General features: G+C 41.4%; 1 protein-coding gene across 1 annotated transcript in view; it reads left to right on the top strand.

Annotated features, from left to right (window-relative positions):
• Nucleotides 1–24794, top strand: part of METTL16 (methyltransferase like 16) — a 59277-nt gene extending 34483 nt beyond the window's left edge. The window contains exons 7-10 of the mRNA XM_036269389.1: nucleotides 4112–4181; nucleotides 5174–5263; nucleotides 21271–21444; nucleotides 21826–24794. Of these exons, the coding sequence (XP_036125282.1) occupies nucleotides 4112–4181; nucleotides 5174–5263; nucleotides 21271–21444; nucleotides 21826–22449 (958 nt within the window). The 3' untranslated portion in view covers nucleotides 22450–24794. The remainder of the gene's footprint in view (nucleotides 1–4111; nucleotides 4182–5173; nucleotides 5264–21270; nucleotides 21445–21825) is intronic.
• The last annotated feature ends 436 nt before the right edge of the window (nucleotides 24795–25230 follow it).

Genomic DNA, 25230 nt, shown 5'->3' with positions numbered 1-25230 from the left:
ACTGGCCAGGGCCTCCCTCATATTTTTATAGTTGTTATCAGTGTTTATACTACGATGCAATTCTCAATTTTTAGAATGCTGTGGGAACTGAATATTTTGCAGCTCTGAAAAGTAAGGAATTAAAAACAAGTATTTTGACCCATCTGCTTATTATTCCTCTAGGTTATTTTCTTTTTGTTCCTGAAGTGCAGAAACTAAGCAGAATATTTAACATTATGGAGTGAAATAAGTTTAGTTTGTTAGACTGATCTCAGTGATGGCACTCAAGACACCTCACCTGCAGCAACTACTGTTTTTTTTGTTTTATTTTGTTTTGTTTTTTTGCATTTATCTTCAGATAGAGCGGGAGGGAGAGAGGGAGGAAGAAAGAGAAACATCAACGTGAGAAACACATCGAGTGGTTGCCACCCACACGACCCTAACCAGGGCTGGGAACAAACTGCAACCGAGGTACGCGCCCTTAGCAGGACCCGAGCCCGGGACTCTGGGCCGCAGGCCAACGCTCTAACCGCTGAGCCAAACCGTCCAGGGCTAGGGTTTTTTGTTTGTTTGTTTTTATCTTAAGGAATTTTGCAGCTGCAAGGCCCTTGGGAGGTAAAGTATATGCAGCCTCTTAGTTGTACATACAGATTAGAGACTTGGGACCCATTCCCCTGATTCTAGCACAATGTTCTTTTCACCACCCATGCACTCTGCACTCAGCCTGCAATTAGACTTCTGGTTAGACAATCTTTTATTATTATTTTTTGTTAATCCTCACCCGAAAATATTTTTTCCCAGTGATTTTTTAGAGAGGGCGGGAGGGAGGGAGAGAGAGACAGAGACAGACAGAGACAGAGACATTGATGTTAGAGTGATGGACACAGCGATTGGTTCCCTCCTGCATGTGCCCTTGACTGGGAATTGAACCTGCAGCCCTTTGGTGCATGGGTCAACGCTCTGAAATACTTTTTCTTTCTTTATTTTTTAAGATAGTAATTTTTAAAAAATATGTTTTTATTGATTTTAGAGAGAGAAGGAGGAGAGGGGGAGAGAGCAAGAAGCATCCCCTGCTGGGGATGGAGCCTGAAATCTAGGCATGTGTCCTGACCTTAATTGAACCTTTGACCCCTTGGTGCACAGAACACAGCTCAGCCATCTAAGCCACACAAGCCAGGGCTCAAAATACTTTTTTTTTTTTAATCCTCATTCAAGGACATTTTTTCCATTTTTTGTTCAGATAGAGTGGGAGGGAGAGAGAGGAAGAGAGAGAGAGAGAGAAACATCGATGTGAAAGGGACACATTGAGTGGTTGCCACCCGCATGACCCAACCAGGGCTGGGGACAAACTGCAGCCAAGGTACATACCCTTAGCGGGAACGGAACCCGGGCCTCTCTGGACTGCAGGCCGACGCTCTAACCGCTGAGCCAAACCAGTTAGGCCTCAAAATACTTTTTCTTGAAACCTCTTTCAGAGGAATTGCTAAATGCTACAACGAGTAGAGTGCTACTTTCATCATTAAAACAGTATAATAGATTCAAAGTCTCTTGGGTAACTGGATCTTCCTTTTGTTCATTCTTTTCTACTTGCATTTTGATTAGTTATCACGGGATGCTTGTTGAGAGTATCTAGGATCTATTAGAAGTGAAATTAACACAGAATTTTTGTTTGTTTGTTAATCCTCACCTGAGGATATTTTTCCATTGAGTTTTAGAAAGAATTGGGGGTGGGGCATGATATGAGATAGAGACATCAGTTGGTTGCCTCCCGTGTGACCCCAACCGGGGCCACAAATCGAATCTACAGCCCAGGTACGTGCCCCTACTGGGAATCAAACCCAAGACCCTTTGGTCCATGGGCCAAAGCTCTAAATGCTGAGCCAAACCAGCCAGGACAACACAGCATTTTTAATACACACAGTTACCTCTGCTTTTTCTATAAGAAATATAACTGTCACAGAAAACAGTTAAGTATATTGATGAGATTAAATCTTTAAAGATTCATAATACAGCCTGGCTAGTGTAGCTTAGTGGTTGAGTGTCCACCCATGCACCAAGAGGTGATCAATTCAATTCCCAGTCAAGACACATGCCCAGATTGTGGGCCAAATCCCGTAGAGGCCATGCAGGAGGTGGCCAGTCAGTGTTCTCTGTTATTAATGTTCTGTTCTCACTGTCCCTCTCCCTTCTTCTCTCTCTAAAAATCAATAAAGAAAAAAAATTATAGTCTTTAAAAAGATAATGTATAATTAGATGAATTTCAAATGGCATAGGAGTAATTGTGACGTTTTGAAGAACGCAGGATATAGACTGACTATTGCTAGTGTGACTAAATGTTGTAAAAAAAATATGTGAAACATTACTATATTAACTATTCTTTCTGTATGTTTGAAGGTATATATATCACATTTACAAATTTATATATTTAAGTGTTTTATTGAGGCATAACTTGCATACAGTAAAATTTTCCAATTTTAAACGTACAATTTGATGAGTTTTGACAAATGTGTGTGTAACCACCACCACTATCAAGATATAGAATATTTCTATCACCCTAAAAAGTTCCCTAGTGCTTCTTTCAAGTCTGTCCCCACCCATCCCAGCGTCCAGTGACCACTGATCATTCTATCAAATAGTTTTTGCCTCTTCTAGATTTTCATATAAGTGGAATCATATAGAATGTAGGTTATTATGTCTGGCTTTGTAAATATTCTATATATTATGATTTTTTTAATCCTCACCCGAGGACATTTTTCCTTTTTTTTTTTTTTTTTTTTTTGTTCAGGTAGAGTGGGAGGGAGAGAGAGGAACAGAGAGAGAGAGAGAGAAACATCGACGTGAAAGGGACACATCGAGTGGCTGCCACCCGCACAACCGACCAGGGCCGGGGACAAACTGCAACCGAGGTACGCGCCCTTAGCGGAAACCGAACCCGGGTCTCAGGACCGCAGGCCGACACTCTAACCGCTGAGCCAAACTGGCCAGGGCTATATTATGATATTTTGACACCTTGCAAATATTAGTTGGTGGAGAGAGACTGCCCCTCCCTGGGCTAGCCAAGTTTTAGAGATAGCAAAGGACGCAGATTGAGCATGCCTTTGATACGCAAACTAAAGATGTGATGTATAATGGAATATTATTCAGCCGTAAAAAGAATGAAGTCTTGCCATTGGCAACAACGTGGGTGGACCTCAAGGTTTTATGCTAAATGAAGTAAGTCTTGGTCTGTTTCTAATGGTTGATTTTTTAATCCTGGTTGTGAGTTATTTTACTGCTTCTTTTTTTTTTTTCACCGCGCGGAGTGTTTACTTATAGAGTTTACTGCTTCTTTTAATGTCTGGTAATTTTTTACTGGATGCTAGATACTGGAAATCTTATGTTTTGGGATGCTGTGTTTCATTGTATTTTTTTTTTTTTTTTATCCTCACCTGAGGACATTTTTCCATTTTTTGTTCAGATAGAATGGGAGGGAGAGAGAGAGAAACATCTACATGAAAGGGACACATCAAGTGGTTGCCACCCGCATGACCCAACCAGGGCTGGGGACAAACTGCAACCAAGGTACGTGCCCTTAGCGGGAACCAAACCCGGGTCTCTCTGGACTGCGGGCCAACTCTCTAACCACTGAGCAAACCCGGCCAGGGCTCATTGTATTTCTTTAAAAGAGTGTTGGACTGCCCCGGCCAGGTGGTTCAGTTGTTTGGACCATAGTTCCATACACCAGAAAATTGGATATTCGATTCCCAGTCAGGGCGTATACCTGGGTTGTAGGTTCAATGTCTGGTTGCTTTGTGCTTATTTTCCTTGACTATATTTGTTCTTTGTCTAAATACATTATATACAATTCTTGGTATTGTCACTTGTAACTTAACTCAGTATTTCTTTACTACTGTTCTCATCTTGTTCATTTGAATAATGCTTTATTAAGAAATGTAACCACATAGCCCTGACTGGGTGGCTCAGTTGGTTGGAGTGCTGTCCTATACACCAAGGTTGCAGGTTTGATTCCCAGTCAGGGTATACTTTCTCCGTCTCTCAAATCAATAAACATATTCTCAGGTGAGGATTTAAAAACAAACAAAAATCATGTAACCACATAAACAGTGTTTCACTTTTCTGATTTTTTCCCTAGGTGGTACAGCTGTATGCTGGGAAAGAAATGCAGCCTTGCTCCTCTGAAGGAAGAACTTCGCATACAAGGGGTAAGCCTTTGCAGTTACTGTTTTTGTGTGTCTAATTTTGATGGTAGTTGGAGTATAGAACTTTCCTTTATACTTTTAATCTCTAAATGAGTTTTTTAAAATAAAGCCTTGTTTGACAATTACTTATAACAAAGAAAAGGTAAGAAACAGGATGAGTAGAATGTCAGAAACCAGAAATAAGAAAACCTGGTGTCTGCCTACCACACCTGACTCCTTTATAATTTGGGAAACTCAAGGCTATATACATTAAGAGACTTGTTCTGGGTTACTCGTCTAGTTATCAAAGAACAGCTTGAACCAGAATGATCCTCAGTGCAGTTTGTTTCCCTGTATGGCGATCCATAGGGTTCAACTCCTTGCTTCTGTTTGGAAAAGCAGGCGGTGAATAAATACCCTCCCCCCCATCCTATCACCCCTACCAGTTTATGGTGTTTTGGCATGATTAAGCCTGAGCAGGATGACTTTTCAAAGAAGGAGATCAGATGTGGGGTCAATGGTAGAAGCCAAATTTCTGATTTCTGGTTTCTCTCTGACATTCTACTTTTCCTATGTTCCCTACCATACTTTTTTTTCTTTGTTTGTTAAAGTTATAACTGCTATAAAGTAGTTTCATTTTCTTTCTTAAAATCTGATAGACAAAAGAAAGACTGGATAGGTGCGTCTGGCCATTTGTTGGCTTTTTTTTTCTTACAAAAAGAAAACAAAAATCCATTCGAATCATTTTACCAGTGCTTATTTGAAGAGCTGTGTTTTGAGTGTTTGGATCTCAAGCCAGAAGTATAAATTTTTTCTGATGTTTTATGGGAAGGAAAAAAAATCCCCACAATTTTGTTGAGAGATAATTTATTCATTGCTTATTAGGCCACTATGCGCAATTGTTTTTGGATATTAATGTTTGTTAACTGATAAGAAGAAAGACCAACACACAATTTTACATGAGACAGTATCCAGAAGACTTCAGTTTAATGAGCTGCTGTGTTTGTTGGTTTCAGGTTCCTAAAGTCACCCACACTGAATTCTGTCAAGGTCGGACAATGAGATGGGCCTTAGCTTGGAGTTTTTATGATGATGTAACAGTACCAGTAAGTAGAGACCTTGCTTTCGCTTCTTCAAATGCCAGTGCGTGGTGGGTTTTAGTAGATCATAAATGAACTAAATCTGTACTGTCCGGTTTCCCTGAACTTTGCTCCATATGCTTGCGTCAGAACGGAAAGTGGTTGTAGATATGACAGTCCTGGAAGGCTAGCTGTGGTGACTGTGGAGCCTTTCTTGTGGTTTGGTGCAAGGCGGTGATTCTTGCTCAGTAAACATAAATGAATTGGATATGCACCTTTAAGGAATTAAAAATTCAGATAACATAACTCGTAGAAACAACTTGAGGTATAATTATTCTGCTGGACGTTTCTCAAGAAAGAAAGTGGAAATCTGTTTTCCTTTACTCACCTGCTTTCCTAGAGTAGCTCTCCACTGAGGTTCCTGGTTGAATATGGAAATTTGCCGTTTGGGGTTGCAGGCTTTTGTTGTGTAACACGTAGAACCCTTCACAGAGTGATCCCTATCTTGACTTTAAGGTTAGTACTAGAATATTGATCATTGTTGAAGCTCCGTGATAGCTCATTATCCTATTCTCTCTACTTTGTGTATGCTTGAGCTTGAATTTTTTTTCTGTAATAGAACGTTTTATGTTAAAGAAAAATACTTACAAATTGGCGAGACTGAATACATTTTCTGGGCTGTGCAGAGAAGTCATCACAGATAGCATCTGTTTGTTCTCACATTTCTCTCTTCAGAATTGTTAGCTTATTGTTGCCAATAGCATCTTGCCTTGAGTTTGTGTACATTTTGCTCTCCCTGTGCTTCTCCTACCCATAGTATTGATGGAAGCCTAGTACCTGGTCCTGCATATTTCTAATCCCTTGCCCATGCAATAGGATCGTTCTCAGAGCTCCTCTCCAAAGGCCTTGGCTGCTCGTGGTCTCTAAAGTCATCTTAAATGTTGCTGTGTCTATGAGCCTCTTTCTCTCCTCTCATAAGGCATTGGAGTGGAAACATGTGCAGAAGTCCTTACAAGGGGACAACTTGCAGATGTTTCTGAATACATGAGCTCAAATTTGAAACTGGGCCTGTCCTTTCTAATATTCTGCAACTAGGTGTGCTTCTGGGTTGAAATTAGTTTCCCAGTCAAGCTTGAATGGCCTGTCCCATGGAAGCATAGACTCACCGCTGTGCAATGACTGTATCAGGGTATCTAGAGGTTAGAGTTTGAAATAGTCACTGGTTACAAAGATATTTCTGCATTTTGGACCTCCCTCCTTTATCTTTCAACTTTCAGAATGCCAGGGCTTTCACACCAAATTGTTGAATCATTAGTAATGCCTTGGGTTATTCCTGTGCAGACACTAGTAGCTGCAGGAAAGTGGAACTGCGCCTGTTTGCAAATGCTTTCTATTTCACTTGCTTCCCACCTTTATTGGCACTGCGGGATGGAAGAGCTGATAACGAGCAATGGCACTCTTCACACCATCTCAGTGACCAGTTGCCCTCACCTTCTTGGATTAGTAGCTATTTCAGACCAAAGTATCAAAGGGCACTACGTTTCTGTGTTATCAAAATCAGCTTATTTTGAAAAGGAACCTTCTAAGCTTCCCTCCCTGCCTTTCAAACCATCCTTGAACCCTGTTCATAGTTTCAACCATCAAAGAATGCCTCTTGCTAAGGGCCTTAGGTTTCTTCCATGGTAGAGTACGCATCCCTCCCCAGCACTATCCCAAACGAAAGCTGTTAATAATGCATTCCCAAGTGTTCCATTAGGTGCACTTAATCTGCTACAGAGAAAATGGCAATTTCTGATTTGTGGTAACCCAGCAACAGTTTCTTACCACTGGTGTCCTTGATCAGTAGCTGCTTTCCCAGGGGTAGTCCCAGGGCACTCATGAGGTTTTTAGTAGGCTGTCCTCTTGGTTCTCCTTCCTTCTGCCTGGACCTCTCCTTACCCCTTGCTTTTTGAAGGAGTGACTATCCCTGATTTCCCCCCTTTTTCTCTTATTGGGGGTGGGGAGGCAGGAGGATGCTGCTTTAGATGAGGAGAGAAAGCCAAGAACTAGAGCTAATTAGGCAGAAATATTGACCTACTTTCCTGCCCCATCCCCAGTCCGGCCTTTTTAGGGTAAATGTGCAAGTTACTATGGCAACTTCTGTTTTCACTTATCTCAGACCTAACTGACTCCTTTCTGTTGGTACTGAATGCTGAAAAATTCGAATTCGCTGCTGATGCAGTGCCTACACTGGGCCCATTGCTCTTGTCTGGATTTACTTTAGCAACAAAAAGATGAGTCCTAATGTTGATAGAATTTTTGTACAATCAGATTTGACTGATAATGAATATAAGGAAGCATCTTGTAAGGACTGCTCTTTACAGAATTTTAACAAGCCACTTAGAATGCCTCTTTGTTCCAGCTTCTCTTCTAATTGCTCCAGGCGTTATTTTAGCTTTGCTTTCAGAAGTTCGAGGCTTATTAAAAGGAAAAGGAAAAATGTGGCTCTAGCAAGTTGTACACTCTTGGTGTGAGCATTGCCCAGGAACTCTGGCTTTAAAAAATTCTTCCTCTGCATTCAAGACATTTCCTGGAACTTTCCTGTCTAGGGAGTATAACTAGATGGCCTTTTGGAGAGCAGATGGAGGAAAGAGATCAAATAAATTAGGTAGCCATGTTTGTGTCAGAGTTTGGGGTCTCCTGACAGTGCTCTGCTTACAAATCCATAGGTTTTCAAAACTAGTTCTAGATAGAGTAAGGAAGACATCAGGTTGGTATTTCAGACCTCACTCTCATTTTAACCAGAGCTGATCTGCTTTTAGCAATATTATGTTTTGATTTTATTTGTTTAAAGATTGCTGTTGAGAAATGGTTTGAGCCCTGGCCAGTTTTTCTCAGTGGTTAGAGCGTCGGCCCATGAACCAGAGAGACCCGGGTTCGGTTCCCGCTAAGGGCACGTACTTTGGTTGCAGTTTGTCCCCAGCACCGGTTAGGGTCATGTGGGTGGCAACCAGTCGATGTGTCCCTCTCGCATCGATGTTTCTCTCTCTCTCTTCCCCCCTCTCTCCCTCCTGCTCTATCTGAAGATAAATGCAAAAATGTCCTTGGGTGAGGAGAAAAAACAAAAAAGAAATGGTTTGAAAACCAGTACTATATCAAGCGATACGTTATAAAATAGATGTGATGATTAGGGAGCTGAGCTCTGAGGTAAAACCAAGGACCCTCTTTTTATTTACAATCCTTATTAAGCATGGTATATCATACCATTTTCTGTCCCTTATGACGAATAAGTTTTATGGGAGAGAAAACCATGAAGAGTTGATTCAGAATTGTGTATGAGTAAGAGTAATTGCTAAAATGAATGGTAGGAACCAGAATGATTGAGAGTTCAGAAAAGGCGATGGTTCAGGCTGGGCTCGTCAGAGATGACTTCATGGAGGAGGAATTGTTATTGTCTGCCTTGTAGTTGGTGCTCAGTGTTTTCTGAATGTGGAAAGGAGTGATGTAGGGCTTGCACTGAGGTGCATCATTGCATACCGGATGTTAATAGGTTTAGGAGATTTGAAGCACTGGATATAGTCTGCTGTTTGAATAGTTCACTTCACACACATTGTCATTTTATCTAAACCTGACAACAATCAAGTAAATTAGATGGTATTATTCCCACTTACTAGTAACCTGGAGGCTCTAAAAAGTCAGGTTGGAACCCAGATTAGTCTGATTTCACAGCCTATATACTCTTAGTCACTCTGCTAGTCTGCCTTCCATGCCTTTTGTTCCAGTCCGGCCATGTAATAACCTGCTCATGGAGGCCCGCATCATCTTGTTTGTAGACCATCCCCAGCAACCTCTCTTCTCTTGTGAGAGTCACTTGGGCTCATCCTTAGCTCACCATTCTGCTCAAAACTGCAGAGGGGCTACCTCCTGCCAGTGGGAAGTACAGCTCGTTTGGCTCCTAGGACCTCTCAGATCTGTCCTTAATTTTCTCTTCTTTCCTAATCACTCCTGTTTTTCTAACTGTACTGTCATCTGCCATATTGGCCTCCTCAGACTTCTCATTATGCCAAAGTCATAGCTCACAGTCTATTCTCTGTCTGGTCCTTCCCTCTACTACAGCCCAGCTCAATTCCATTTTTTTCTTTGTTGATTTTAGAGAGAGAGAAAGGGAGAGGGAGAGAGAGATAAAAACATTGATGAGAGAGAACATCGGTTGGCCGCCTCCTGCATGCCCCACTCTGGGGATCAGGCTCACAACCTGGGCATGTGTGCCTGACAGGGAATCGAACCCGTTACCTCTTGGTGCATGGGTTGATGCTCAACCACTGAGCCACACCGGCTGGGCTCAATTCCACTTTCTGCATACAGCCTTCTTAACCCTCAGCCCATAGAAATCTCTGGACTTGTACTTTTCTTTTTCAGTCATTTGTATTCTCCATAAATTCTTTGTGACATACTTTGTATTGGTAATTTAACTCTAGCATGGTGGATAACACCAAAACTATTGCATAATGTATAGAAAACACTTTTTGGCCCTGGCCGGTTTGGCTCAGCCGTTAGAGCGTCGGCCTGCGGTCCAGAGAGACCCAGGTTCGGTTCCCGCTAAGAGCACGTACCTCGGTTGCAGTTTGTCTCCAGCCCTGGTTGGTCGTGCGGGTGGCAGCCAGTCGATGAGTCCCTTTCATATTGATGTTTGTTTCTCGCGCTCTCTCTCTTCCTCTCTCTCCCTCCCACTCTATCTGAACAAAAAATGGAAAAATGTCCTTGGGTGAGGATAAAACAGAAAAGAAAACTTTTTCTTTTTGTGAGCTGGCCTCTACCTAGCTTTTATGTTTGAGCAGGTTACTTAACTTCTCTAAACTTCCATTTCCTGGTTTGTAAAATAGGAGCTAATAATTACATAGGGTTTTGAGGATGAAATGTACTTAATACAGTGCTTACTATATAGTAAATGCTCAGTAAAATATATTGTATTATCATTTCCCACCATTTCTTCTCACACACCCCTATTTGATACTCTGGTAATATTGAGCTAATGCTCTCTGAGATCCCCCCCCCTTTTTTTTGACATAAGAAAGTATCCAAATAATCACTAGGTAACTAAATATTGCCAGTAGATTCGTCTCTGACCATCAGGCTCCTCATCCGTCAAGGTAGTTGAGATCTACCTTCTGTGAAGTTTGTCCTGACTCTTCCTAAGCTGATATTGGGATCCTTCTTCTGTCTTCACTACAGTACATTGTCCATATTCCCATCATTGTATCTTGTATGTGGCACCAATCTAGCATAGAGTCTGGTCCTCAAATAATAATCCTTAAATGAAGAAAATAAAGGAACAAATGACGTGGTACAGTGATTCTCAGACTTTTCCACTGAAGTACCAGCTATAGCAGAAAACAGTAGTGTCAAACACCTGAGCATCAAGGTGACCATAAAGAAGTTCCCAGGAGCCCGGCTGGTGTAGCTCAGTGGTTGAGCATCGACCCGTGCACCAAAAGGTTGCTGGTTCGATTCCCAGTCAGGGCACATGCTCAGGTTGTGGGCCCGATCCCCAAAGGGGGGGCATGCAGGAGGCAGCCAGTCGGTGTTCTCTTTCATTGATGTTTCTCTCTCTCCCCCTCGCCCTTCCTCTTTATCTAAAATTAATAAAGGAAAAAAAAACAACAACTAAATTCCCAGGAAGTATTCTATTCTCATGAAGTCCTTTTCTCTTTAAAATCCATTTGAATTTTGTATTCCATTTCATAATATGTTTTTATTTAAAATTTTTATTTTTATCCTCACTCAAGGACATTTTTCCATTTTTTGTTCAGATAGAGCGGGAGGGAGAGAGAGGAAGAGAGAGAGAAACATCGATGTGAAAGGGACACATCGAGTGGCTGCCACCCGCACGACCAACCACGGCCGGGGACAAACCGCAACCGAGGTACACACCCTTAGCAGGAACCGAACCTGGGTCTCTCTGGACCGCAGGCCGACGCTCTTACGGCTGAGCCAAACCGGCCAGGGCTATTTTAATTTTTTGAAAGTTCATTTTGTTGTTGTCAATCTTCACCTGAGTATATTCTTCCACTGATTTTCTTTTTCTTTTTCTTTATTGATTTTTAGAGAGAGAGATAGAAACATCGATGAGAGAGAATATCGATTGTCTGCCTCCTGCATGCCCCCCACTGGGAATTGGGTCCACAACCTGGGCACGTACCCTGCCTAGGACTCGAACCAGTGACCTCTTGGTGTACGGTTCGATGCTCAACCACTGAGCCACACCGGCCGGGATCTTCTACTGATTCTTAGGTAGAGTGGAAGGGAAAGGGGGCGGGGCATCAGTGTGAGAGAGAGACAGTGTTTGGCTGCCTTAGTGCCCTTGACCAGGAATCAAAGTTGTGACTCTTCATGCTGCAGGCTGGTGCTCTAGCCACTGGGAAAACCGCCCAGACTAAATAATTTTAATATTGAGTCAAATTGACAATCTAAGAAGATACACTGTATAATATCATTTGGTTGCATAGTTATTTTTACAAAGTATGACAGTAAGGTTAATTTTATAAATCATAAAAAAGGTTAATTCTATTTTTTATAGAATTACTGTGTTTTTTCATTTAGTTTTACCTTTCTCTTCCTCAAATGCAACTCACACAATTAAGTACAATGCTAGATTAGTATGTCTGTTTTTTTTGGATTGTCATTTTTTATTGAGTTACAAGTTGAGATGTGCAGGTTCAGTGGCATCAGTCTCCCCAGAGCCTCCCCCCGGTCAGTAGGTTTTACATTTATTGTATTGCTGTTTATCAAAACATTTTATTTTGGTTTTGATTTCTAATTATTTTTAATTCCTAAAGGAACCTTCTTTTGGAGTTTGGGATTTTGTCAAAGCCCACATAGCTAATTTGGAATATTATCCAAAATAGAATACCTTTAAGGAGATGGCCTTTCCTTGAATGTGAACATATTACTTGATTTAAGTGTTTACTTAAAAATCAACCTTGTACCCTGGGCCAGTTTGGCTCAGCGGTTGGAGCGTTGGCCTGCAGACCAGAGAGTCCCGGGTTCGGTTCCTTGCTAGGGGCATGTACCCCCCTCCCCAATCAACCTTGCGTAATTTATGTGTATACCACAAACCTCTTAATTTATCCATTAATTTAGAAGTTTCCTGAGAGCAGGAATCATACATTCATTCATTTATTCTACAATTGTTTTAGCAGTATGTGGTAGTTGGCATTTAATATTTACTGAACAGATATATGTCTAAACTACATGCTCTTTTTTTCTGCTTTCCTTCCTTTATTAGAGAAAAGGTAATTAAACTCGAGGCACTATTTTGTTTTAGCTTTTTTTGTTCTTAATTTTTAAAAGTGTATTGATTTGAGAGAGAGAGAGATTTGTTGTTCCACTTATTTATGCATTCATTGGTTGATTCTTCTATTGTGCCCTGACTGGAAATTGAATTCCCAACCTTGGTCTATTGGGACCACCCTCTAACCAACTGAGCTACCTGACCAGGCCTGCATTTTTGTTCTTTTTTTAATGTTTCCTTATGGTAAACATTTTAGAAAATATGGATAATTTTTTTAAGGATGAAAAATTACCATAAATCGTACCACAGTGCATAGATAACCATTATTAACAATTTTGAGTATGTGCTTTACATACTTAAAATAGAGTAGTTTCTTTTTTAAATTAACTACATACATAAAGCTACACATCAAATAGTACAAACGGATTTATGATAAAAACAAGTTAGCCCCATCACAACTTTTTATACCATTCATCCCACCGCCCAGAGAGAACATATTTTAGTGGATCCCGTTTCCTATGGTGGTTGCTTCCATCTCTTGATCTGTGCTGTCCAATATGCTGTCCATGAGTGCATTGACTTTTTAAAATTAAAATTAAATTAAAAATACAGTTTCGCAACTCAGTCTAACTAGCCACATTTCAGGTGTTCCAATAGCTACATGGAAGCCACCATAATATTGGCCAGCACAGATAGAGAACATTTCTGTCATCACAGAAAGTTGTTCTGGGTAGCAGTGCTCTAGATAAAAATATGCTTTTACCTTTACTTCTTCCTTGCTCAACTTTAGAAAGGTATTTTTTTTTTTAGACAGTTATAATTGCCTTGATTTTGTTTCTATTCAGATATAATTTTGTAAATCTTTTGAAAAATTAAAAGGTGTGTGCTTTTATTTGTTTTATTTATTTATTTGTTTTATCCTCACCCGAGGACATTTTTGCATTTATCTTCAGATAGAGCAGGAGGGGGAGAGGGAGGAAGAGAGAGAAACATCAATGTGTGAGAGACACATCGAGTGGTTGCCACCCACACAACCCCAACCAGGGCCAGGGACAAACTGCAACCAAGGTACGTGCCCTTAGCGGGAACTGAACCCGTTACTCTTTGGTCTGTGGGCTGACACTGTAACTGCTGAGCCAAACCGGCCAGGGCAAGGTATGTGCTTTTATAAAAGCATATCTATTACAGATTTAAACTTAATGATTTATTTACCAGTAACCCAGATTTCTCTCATGCTCACTCCTAATCACTAACTTCTCCCTCCTGTTTGTCTTTAGTATCTGGTTTCTTTTATGCAAATTATGTATGTGGCATTGTCCACATTGGTGGGAAGGAGAGTATTACTGTATCATATGAATATGCAACAATTTATCCATTCTACTACTTAGAGACACGTGAGTTGTTTCCAGTGTGCAGGTGTTTTGAATAATGTTTTTGTGACTATTCTTTTTTTTTTTTCATCACCCGAGGATATTTTTTTCCATTTTTTGTTCAGATAGAGTGGGAGAGAGAGGGAGAGAGAGAGAGAAAAACATCAACGTGAAAGGGACACATCGAGTGGCTGCCACCCGCACGACCATCCAGGGCCGGGGACATACTGCAACCGAGGTACATGCCCTTAGCGGGAACGGAACCCGGGTCTCTCCGGACTGCAGGCCGACGCTCCAACCGCTGAGCCAAACCGGCCAGGATGTGAACATTCTTGTAAGTGGTTGTACATTTCAGTTTAGTATAAACCTAGGAGTGGAACTGCTGGGTCATGGGGTATGGGGAATGAGTAAGTTGAGCTATAGTATATCTTAAAGGGGTTGTTTACAATCAGCAGTGTTGGTTATAACGCAATTGGCAGGTGCTCCACATTCTCATTAGCACTTGATATTCTAACGGTTAAATCATTGTGTTTTTAATTTGCATTTCCCTGATAACTAATGGAGTTTAACATCATTTGAGATATTCACTATTTGGTTATTCTCTTTGTACCAAATGTCTGCATTTCTTGCCTATTTTATTACTACATTAAAAAAATTGAATTAGTCCAACTGGACTAAGTGGTTGAGCCTCGACCCATGCACCAAGAGGTCACAGTTTGATTCCTGGTCAGGACACATGCCCAGGTTGTGGACCCAATCCCCATGGGGGGACATGCAGGAGACGGCCAGTCAATGTTCTCTTTCATCGATGTTTCTATCTTTCTCTTCCTCTCACTTCTTCTCTCTCTAAAATCAATAAAAGGGGAAACGTTTTTTTTTCCTTTTTTTTTAAACAGAAAAATTGGCCCCAGCCGGTTTGGTTCAGTGGTTAGAGCGTCGGCCTGTGGACTAAAGAGTTCCGGGGTCGATTCTGGCCAAGTTGCAGTTAGTCCCCAGCCCCAGTTGATGTCTCTGTCTCACATCGATGTTTCTCTCTCTCTCCCTCCCACTCTGTCTGAAGATAAGTGTAAAAATATTCTCAGGTGAGGGTTAAAATAATAGTAATAATAAAAATAAAATAATTATAAGCATTTTCAATATTTCTGGATCTGAGCCTCCTTTTAGTTGTATACACGGTAGGGACAAAAGTATGCATAAGTTTAATCGTATGTCATTATTTATTAATTATTGTATTAATTTCCATATCAACAACTGTAAACCTACTTTTTTTGCCCCACCCTGTATGTTGCCAATATTTTCTCCCAGGTGTTAGTTTGCCAGTACTTTTTGTGTGAGGCGAATGTGGTAACCACTGCACTACGGAAACCGACGCCAGTACTTTTTTATTTTAAAAAAATCAGCCCTGGCCGGTTTGGCTCAGCGGTTAGAGCATCAGCCTGCGGTCCAGAGAGACCCGGGTTCGGTTCCTGCTAGGGGCATGTACCTCTGTTGCAGTTTGTCCCCGGCCCAGGTTGGGTTGTATGGGTGGCAGCCACTCAGTGTGTCCCTTTCACGTCGATGTTTCTCTCTCTCTCACCCTCCCACTCTATCTGAACAAAAATATGGAAAAATGTCCATGAGGATAAAAAAAAAGAAATCATAGTTTTAATTTAACCCAATATACCAGTCTTTTCTTTTATGGTTGTTAGTGCTTTTGTGTCTTTTATTATTATTATTTTTAATTAAATTTATTGAGGTGACGTTGGTTAACAGCAGATGTTTGTTTGTTTATTTATTTATTTATAATCCTCACCTGAGGATATTTTTCCATTGAGGGAGGGAAAGGGAAGGAGGGAGAAAGAGAGAGAAACATCAATGTGAGAGACACATCGATTGATTGCCTCCCACACGTGCCAGCTGGGGATCAAACCTGCAACCCAGGTACATACCCTTGACTGGCGTGGAACCTGAGACCCTTCAGTTCACAGGCCAACACTCTAACGGCTGAACCAATCTGACCAGGGCTTTGCATCTTATTTTTAAAAATCTTTCTTTACTTCAGGTTAAGCAATATTTTCCCCTGTATTATTGTCTAGCAGCTTTATCATTTGATTTTTTTATATTCAAGAAATGTTTTTTTTGCCCTGGCCGGTTTGGCTCAGCAGTTAGAGCGTCGACCTGCGGTCCTGAGAGACCCGGGTTCGGTTCCTGCTAAGGGCATGTACCTCGGTTGCAGTTTGTCTCCGGCCCTGGTCGGGTCGTGTGGGTGGCAGCCACTCGATGTGTCCCTTTCACTTTGATGTTTCTCTCTCTCTCTCTCTCTCTCTCTCTCTCTCTCTCCCTCCCTCCCACTCTATCTGAACAAAAAATGGAAAAATGTCCTCGGGTGAGGTTAAAAAAAAGAGAGAGAAAAAAATAAAAAATAGCCCTGGACGGTTTGGCTCAGCGGTTAGAGCGGCGCCCTGTGGTCTGGAGAGACCCGGGTTCGGTTCTGGCTAAGGGCATGTACCTCAGTTGCAGCTTGTCCCCAGCCCTGGTTGGGTCGTGTGGGTGGCAACCACTCGATGTGTCCCTTTCATGTCGATGTTTCTCTCTCTCCCTCCCACTGTATCGGAACAAAATATCTAAAAATGTCCTCGGATGAGGGTAAAAAAAAAAGAAAAGAAAAATGTTAAAAATACGTTTTTATTAATGTTTTTTTTTTTTTTTATAATATATATAAGAGAGAAAGGAAGTAGGGGGATTGAGCCCAAAACCCGGGCACGTGCCCTGATGAGGAATCAAACCAGCAACCTTTTGATGCAAGGGATGACACACAACCAACTGAGCCACACCAGCCAGGGCTCATATTCAAGAAACTTTTAAAGAAAACTTTTGATTATGGAAAATTTCAAATGTATAAAGAGATCGAGGATTTTAATGAACTCCCATTTACCTATATCACTCACTTCCCCATTGGTAGTTCATGCCCATTCTTGTTTCATCTGTGCTCCCATGTTCTCTTTTCTTTCTGCCCTGATACTCAGAAGCCGAGTTATTTCAATTATAACTATTTTTATATTAATCTCTAAAGGTAATGACTAAAAAACAATACCATAGTCACACCTAAAATAATTAACAGTAATTCCTCATGTCAGCTTTATAGTTGATCAGATTTTGTAAAGTTTGTCAAACTAGAATCTTAAGTTTTTTGTTTTTTTTTGTACAGATAGAGTGGGAGGGAGAGAGAGGAAGGGAGAGAGAGAGAGAAACATCGATGTGAAGGGACACATCGAGTGGCTGCCACCCACACGACCAACCAGGGCCGGGGACACACTGCAACCGAAGTACGTGCCCTTAGCGGGAACCGAACCCGGGTCTCTCCGGACCGCAGGCCGACGCTCTAACCGCTGAGCCAAACTGGCCAGGGCTAGAACCTTAAGTTTTACACAGTTGGTTGATAGAGCCTTAAATTGCTTTTACTCTATAATGCCCCCCCCCCTTTCTCGCTCTTTCCCTCCTTCTCTCCTTCCCCCCATATTTCACTCCCTCCTTTGTTGAAGAAACTGGGATATTCGTCCTATGGAGTTTTTACCTCTGGATTTTTCTGAGTGTATTTCCAGGGTGTTAATATGTTCTTCAAACCCTGTCTTTCCTGTAAATTGGTAGTTAAATCTAGACACTTGATCAAATATAGGTTTGATTTGAGGGAGTGGAAGGGCAGGACTACTTTTTAGGTGGTTTGTGGTATATGCTTCCATCAGAAGGCACATAATGTTTGCTTGTGTCTTTTTGTAATGTGAATAGTCATGGATAATCTAAAGAGAAGCATACCCTTATCAATTATTTTTGTTATCCTACAGACAGTCCATCTGGTAAAGGCAGAATAAATGCTTGATTAATTTGCTTTATTTTTCAATTTTAAGAATGATGAGTTGGCCCTGGCCGGTTTGGCTCAGCGGTTAGAGCGTCGGCCTGCGGTCCGGAGAGACCCGGGTTCGGTTCCCGCTAAGGGCACGTACCTCGGTTGCAGTTTGTCCCCGGCCCTGGTTGGTCGTGCGGGTGGCAGCCACTCGATGTGTCCCTTCACATCGATGTCTCTCTCTCTCTCTCTCTCTCTGTTCCTCTCTCTCCCTCCCTCTCCATCTGAACAAAAAATGGAAAAATGTCCTCGGGTGAGGAAAAAAAAAAAAAAAGTGAGAAAAAAAAAAAAAAAAAAGAATGATGAGTTGGTGGTTCACTAGCATCTCCAAAAGTGACCAAAGAGGGTGGTTTAGTTTTTGTTTTTAGAGTACTATGAATTCATGGATTTACACTTTCAGTATTTTTAAATTCCATTACACTGACTATCTTTATGGGTGTATAGGTTGTCCTTCTTTGGCCATGGGAGTTTGCTCAAGTTGACTCCTGAGTTTTCTTAGTATGACCATTATAGTCTGGTAGCTTCCTTGCTTTCTAGTGTGACAGGTTGTTCTGTCCTTTTTCTGTCCCAGACTGTGAATCAGCCATTTCTCCAAGGTCCTCTAGTTTATTTTAGTGGGAAATGGCATTTAGAGCTATTTATGTGGGGACTGGGTTGGTCATTGTTGGTTTTTTTAATCTTCACCCGAGGATATTTTTCCATTTATCTTCAAATAGAGTGAGAGGGGGAGAGAGAAAGAAACATTGATGTGAGAGAAACACATCAGTTGGTTGCCTCCTGCATGACCCCAACCAGGGCCGGGGATCGAACCATAACCAAAGTATGTGCCCTTGACCAGAATCAAATCTGCAACTCTGGTCTGCACTGTCACTCTAACCTCTGAGCAAAACCAGCCAGGGCCCTCTGCTATATTTTAAATCCCTGTGCCTGGGGATTTAACTGCCTGTTTGTACTTAATCCCTTCCTCTTTTTCACCCAGTCTCCAAACCCCCTTCACTTTGCCAACTATCAGTCTGTTCCCTCTGTATGTGTGAGTCTTTCTTTCAATTTTGCTTGTTGGTTTATTTTGTTAGGGAATCATTTTTGTGCCCCATCCTTCTACCCACCACCATCTTTCTTCCTCCCCAATTTAATAATTGTATCTTAAGCTTCTTAGTGCAAAGTGTTAGGCTCTCAGTAGACTAGAAATTATTATTTTATGCTGGGTGATTTGCGTAATAACAATACTGTTGTCTTAATGCCAATATGAATTTATCGCACCTTGTGTGAAACATTAATTAAACAAGTTCAGACAGGGCAGTAAAGTCCACTATTCATTTCATTTTTTTTTTTTATCCTCACCCGAGGACATTTTTCCATTTTTTGTTCAGGTAGAGTGGGAGGGAGAGAGAGGAACAGAGAGACAGAGAGAGAAACATCGATGTGAAAGGAACACATCGAGTGGCTGCCACCCGCACAATCAACCAGGGCCGGGGACAAACTGCAACCGAGGTACGTGCCCTTAGCGGGAACCGAACCCGGGTCTCTCAGGACCGCAGGCCGACACTCTAACCGCTGAGCCAAACCGGCCAGGGCCACTGTTCATTTCTTAATAGCAGGTTTTTATCATAAGCACACCCTTTGTTTTTTGTCCATTTTCTTCCAAGCTTGTTTCCTAGTGCTCTTTAATTTTTATTTTTTTATTAGTTAATATCTGCTATGAAGAGAAAATACAGATTGTTACATAGAAATATGGTCTAAAAGTTTTCTAGCATAGAATAAACTGGCTATTTTGTTGTATATGTTGGGGTATGGAGTTGCTGGTTAGTTCTTATAAGGCCTCACCCAGTGATTAGACCTTTCTGTGTGTGTATTGCATGTGCTCTGTCACTGTTTCGAGGTAGAATTGGAATTAACAGCAGCACAATTATCAGAGAAGCACAATTATCAGAGACTCCTTTTTGTAGGAAAAGATCTCCATAGCTAAACTAGTGTTTCTCTTTTTGAGCCTTGCTCCTTATAATCCTCACCTGTTCATTTTGACCATGACCTTAGATTATCTTAATTTTTCTAAAGCTTTGATAAATTTTGTCAACAAGTATGAGTCTGTCTCTTAAAATAAAGTGTTCATAATACATTCAGTCTTAGCTGAGTCATTTAAAAAACATTTTAGTAAGTTTTTACTTTAAAGAAGTAAATTTTAAATACAGCATTGTCCTTTGGTTTCTAAAATGGAACTTGAGTCCCTCTAGTGGGTAGAGGATAATTTACTTTCTTAGCTTGAAATTAGAAAGATGCCAGTCTTGCCCTGGCCGGTTTGGCTCAGCGGTTAGAGCGTCTGCCCGCGGTCCAGAGGGACCCGGGTTCGGTTGCCGCTAAGGGCATGTACCTCGGTTGCAGTTTGTCCCCGGCCCTGGATGGTCGTGCGGGTGGCAGCCACTCGATGTGTCCCTTTCGCATCGATGTTTCTCTCTCTCTCTCTTCCTCTCTCTCCCTCCCACTCTATCTGTACAAAAAATGGAAAAATATCTCGGGTGAGGATAAAAAAAAAAAAAGAAAGATGCCAGTCTTGAATTATGTGGAGCCACCTTTCAAATCCACTGTGCTCATCGGTATTGGTGTCCCCTCTCCCCAACTAAGAGGCAGTGCTTAGCTAGTCACTGGATTGGCTCTAACATTAGGCAAGATTCAACAGTCCTTCTGTCTTGCCCATGTGATCCAAGTACCCTGGTCATCTTTAGCATGTGATCTCACAAGCTGTGGCTCACCAGCTTCTTTCTTACAAGCCTCAGCAAGTATAAACTCAAACTTCAAGTTGGTGATGTTAAGCCCTACAGTTCTTTACAGAAAGGTACACTGCCTTCGGAGTCTTTGAATTGCCATGAAAGAAGTAATTACACAGGCCCACTTGGAGCACAGCAGGAAAGTTAAAGGTATTTAGTTATTGAAGTTGTTGTTACATACTGATAGCCAGAACCCCAGAAGCATGGTATGGCAGAAGGAATCTGGGTTTGGGGTCCGCATCCTAACTCTGCAGGTACTACCATGTGACCTTGAGCTGGTTTATATAGCCTCTCTGTATCTTAGTGTTCCCTTCTGTAAAATGGGGAGGTGATAAACCTGTTTTCCAGGGTTAAGTATTAAAAATAAACATGTAGCCCTGGCCAGGTGGCTCAGTTGGTTAGAGTGTCATCCTGTACACCAAAGGGTTGTGGGTTTGATCCCCACGTATACCCAGATTATGGGTTCTATCCCTGGTTGGGTCACATGAGGAGAGCTACCAATTGATATTTCTCTCTCACATTGTTGTTTCTCTCTGTCTCCCTTCCTCTCTAAAAATCAATAGAAACATAGCCTTGGGTGAGCATTAATAAAAACAACAGTAATAAACATGCAAAGAAAGGCCTTTGTGTTTTGAGTGCTCTGTGGTTGATAGCAGAAGTCATGGAAATTTCCCTAGAAAAGTTGACATTATAATATATTAAATTACTTGGATAACTTTCCCATCTTCTCTCATGCCTTCTTTTTCTTTCAGTCTCCACCAAGTAAGCGAAGAAAATTAGAGAAGCCAAGGAAGCCCATTACATTTGTAGTGTTGGAGTCTGTGATGAAAGAATTATCCCTCAAAGCATCACCTTTGGGCTCTGAGACAGAAGAAGGCATAGTAGTTGTGACTACATGCATTGAAAAAATTCTCACTGATCTGAAGGTACTTGTTTAAGCACATTGAAGACATACTTATAATCTCTTTTTTTCTTTTCTCTTTTTTTAATCCTCACCAGAGGATATTTTTCATTGATTTTTAGATAAAGTGGAAGGGAGGGGAGGGACAGAGAGAGAAAGAGATAAACAGAAATTATATGAGAAAGACACATCAGTTGGTTGCTTCCCACATGACCCTGACCGGGGCCAGGATTGTTCCTGCAACCCAGGTATGTGCCCTTGACCAAGAATTAAAGCCTTGACCCTTTGGTCTGAGGACTGATGCTCTTACTGCTGAGCTGTTTTCTTTTCCTTTTTTTTTTTTTTTAAAGGAATTTTGAGAGTAGAAAAGTGATTTCCTATAAAATTCTGTTTTTTCTTCAAATAGGTCCAGCATAAACGAGTTCCCTGTGGAAAGGAGGAAGTTAGCCTTTTCCTAACAGCCATAGAAAACTCCTGGATTCATTTAAGGAGAAAAAAAAGAGAACGAGTGAGACAATTGAGAGAAGTTCCTCTAGCTCCTGAGGATGTCATCCAAGCCTTGGAAGAGAAAAAGTTCACCCCCAAAGAGTCTGGAAGTATCCAAGATTTGGACCAGGGCCCCCCAGAGAGTATCCTGTGTGGGCCTGCTCTACAGGAAGGCGAGTCAGCCACCGTCGAGGGCCATAGCCCAATCCAGGATTCGCTTTCCCAGGGAAAAATCCCAGAACCCATGGAGGATGAAAGAAGTGAGGAAAAGGGAGAGATGGAAGTTTTGGAAAGTTGTGAAGGCTCTGGCAATGGAGCGCAGGACCAAGAGGCTTCTGAGCAGTTCGTCAACCCAGTGTCTGAAAAAGGGAACCATCTCCAAGGAATGGCTGGACATTACCTGTTCAAGTGTTTGATAAACATTAAGAAGGAGGTGGATGATGCCTTAGTTGAGATGCATTGGGTTGATGGTCAAAATAGGGATTTGATGAACCAGCTTTGTACCTATATACGTAACCAAATTTTCAGGCTCATTGCTAGTTAACTCCCAAGTTCTTGCATAGTTGGGAAAGTTCTATAAAGCAACTTGCTTTGGAGTTGCCTGTGGGGTGGTGAGAGGAATTCTACCATCAGCCTGTTGATAACATTGTGTGGAGTTATCTTTAAAAACAGAAACAAATTAATTCATTTTAAGCCCCACCACCCTGCCCCTTAAAGTTACAGGGCATTGTAGTATGGTGTTTCAGGAGGAAGAATTGTGGTTATCAGCATCCACAAAAAGCCATCAGAGAACTCAGATTTAAACTTGACTTAAACTGATCACCTTAGCTTTAGACTACTTCTCTGAGGCCAAAAGGATTAGTTTTGGAATCTGGTATGGGTCAGAACTGTGCCCCCAGATGGAGGCAATACACCAGGCAGATAGGCTCTGTACCCTCTTCTAGAGTCACCTTGAAGACTGGAGACTTTCTCTGGGTACATATGATCGATTACCTACCCCTAATCAGGCCTAAGAGAACAGGCCTGCTGGTGGGTGGGAGAGTCAGGGAGAGGAAGCTTAGTAATACCAGAAGAGCTGATCTGGGGAGCACCTGGAAACATCACATTCCTGACTCATGTCTGTTTTGATGTTGCTTATTTCAGAAACAAGTAGGTAAGCAAAACTCCCAGATGTGACTGAGACACAACAGAATGAAGCCATATCCCCACCTCCAACCTGTTAAAAGTACTGTTTTGTAGCAGTTTTACTAGTGTATGACATTTGAAATGGAGCTTTGTTTTGTTTTTAATATGAGTATTTCAAATTGACAACTGTCCATCCTGTTTGAATCCTGGGGTTGGGGGAAATATTTTCTTGGTTTTGAATGGGTAAATGATGATAGAAATAAGCAATGGAGCAAGGTAGTTATGTGCAGTAGGTTGCTTAAAAATTCTCATTAATTGGCAGATAAGTTGTAGCTGATCAAATATTGCTTTTTGTGTGTTCCTTAGAAATCCCCCCCTGTACTTACCTGTTAGCATGGGAGAATTCTGAGGCCAGGGTAACCATGTTCTGAAAACACCTTTCTAATTGGAGTGTCAGGGCTCAGCAGGAATGCCTCTGGAAAAGGAATTTCCTTTTTTGTTCTCTAGGTATCTTGGTTGCCCTCTGCCGAGCTTCACTTTCAGCAGCCTAGTGTTCTGTTTAGACTGAAATATTTTAGTATGGTGCCAGAGCTCCTTGTTATCTGCAAAGAAGATTGGAGCTGAGTAGTTTAGCCACACTTTTGAAAGGTGGCTTTTGGTTAGGGCAGAATACTGATGACCTTGGCATATTTTGGCAGAAGCTAGGCCAGGGCCTCAGCAAAGATACGGGAAATGAAGATAGGACTACATTACACCTCCCTGTGGCAGTGGAGACAGAGCTGCAGAAGATAACATATTAACCCATCAGTGTTCTTAACCTGCTCCCTGAACCTCTAGAGAATGCATAAACTTCCTGGAATATTTTAAAAGCTCTGTGAGCATATGTGTGGTGGTGTTTTTTTCCTGGAGAAGGGTTCCTGACTTAGAGCAGTCAGTGACCTACTAAGGATTAGGACCACTGTTCTAGCCCAGCCTCTCATTTGACAGGATGAGGAAACCAGTCTTGGCCTGAGCTCACACAGAACCAAGATTTAACCCACAGCCTTGGATTCCTCTGGTCCAATAATCTTCTGTACCCACCCACATCATCCTGCTGTGCTTACTTCTGATGACACATTTGAATCTTGCCAGACTCAAACCAAGATAATTTCTATCTTGATAGAATGTTAGGGTAGTTGGGTTAGCTGGCAGCTATTCATTCAGTAAGTGGCAAATAACTGTTTGTTGTTCACTTCATTAAAAAAGAATAGCATGTGCTCATTAAAGATTTGGAAAAGTGAAAGAAAGCAGCAACAAAGTCACCCCTAGTCTCAACCTTCTTAAACACAACCACTACTGATATTTGAATATTTCCTTCTAGTCTCTTTCTGTAAATGGTGTGTGTGATTATGTGGGTTTAACTTCGGTTGTACTCATGCTGTGTATTCAATTTTATATTATACTTTTTTTGTTTAACATCTTATAAGTATTTTTCCGCATTATAACAGTAATGTATTTATTTACACTCCTTGCCTGTTCAAAATGTATTTCAGGCACAGTATTAGCCTTCGTTTAGATCTAGTACTTAGAGATGCCCAGAGAATACGCTGTGTAACTGGAGGCATACAAGATGTATTTTGTGTCTGTGTTTTAGTGCCTCAGGTTTAAGGCTCGGTGTCATGGAGGAGGTTTTATAGGTGTTGTTAATGCTTTTAGAGTTTAAAAGTATGTGACAAGGGAAGTTTCCACTGATAGAACTTGAGTGCCTTCTTTGCATTGGAATGTCTTCATTTCCTTCTTTGAGAAAAATAGTTTATTTCTATCTAGTGAGAGAACATTGAAACATTTTTAAAAGACATATAAACATCATTTTAGTTATGCATATGCTTTATAATTGTGTGATATGTGATGTGATAGCATATACTTCTGGTATAGGGGAAAAGGGCATTTATTTTCTTTAAAGAAATAGGTTATTACCTGGCCAGTGTGGCTCAGTGGATTGAGCATCTTCCCATAAACTGAGAGGTCCTGGTTTGATTCCCAGTCAGGGCACGTGCCTGGGTTGCAGGCTCGAGCTCCAATAGGGGTGTGCAGGAGGCAGCCCATCAATGTTTCTCTCTCTCATCGATGTTTCTATCTCTCTCTCTCTAAAAAAAAAAAAAAAAATCAATAAAGACATATTTAAAAAAAAAGAAATAGGTTATTGCCCTGGCTGGTGTGG

This window comes from Molossus molossus, unplaced genomic scaffold (genome assembly GCF_014108415.1).
Source record: "Molossus molossus isolate mMolMol1 unplaced genomic scaffold, mMolMol1.p scaffold_m16_p_19, whole genome shotgun sequence".
NCBI lineage: Eukaryota > Metazoa > Chordata > Mammalia > Chiroptera > Molossidae > Molossus > Molossus molossus.
This window is presented reverse-complemented; position numbering and strand designations above follow the sequence as displayed.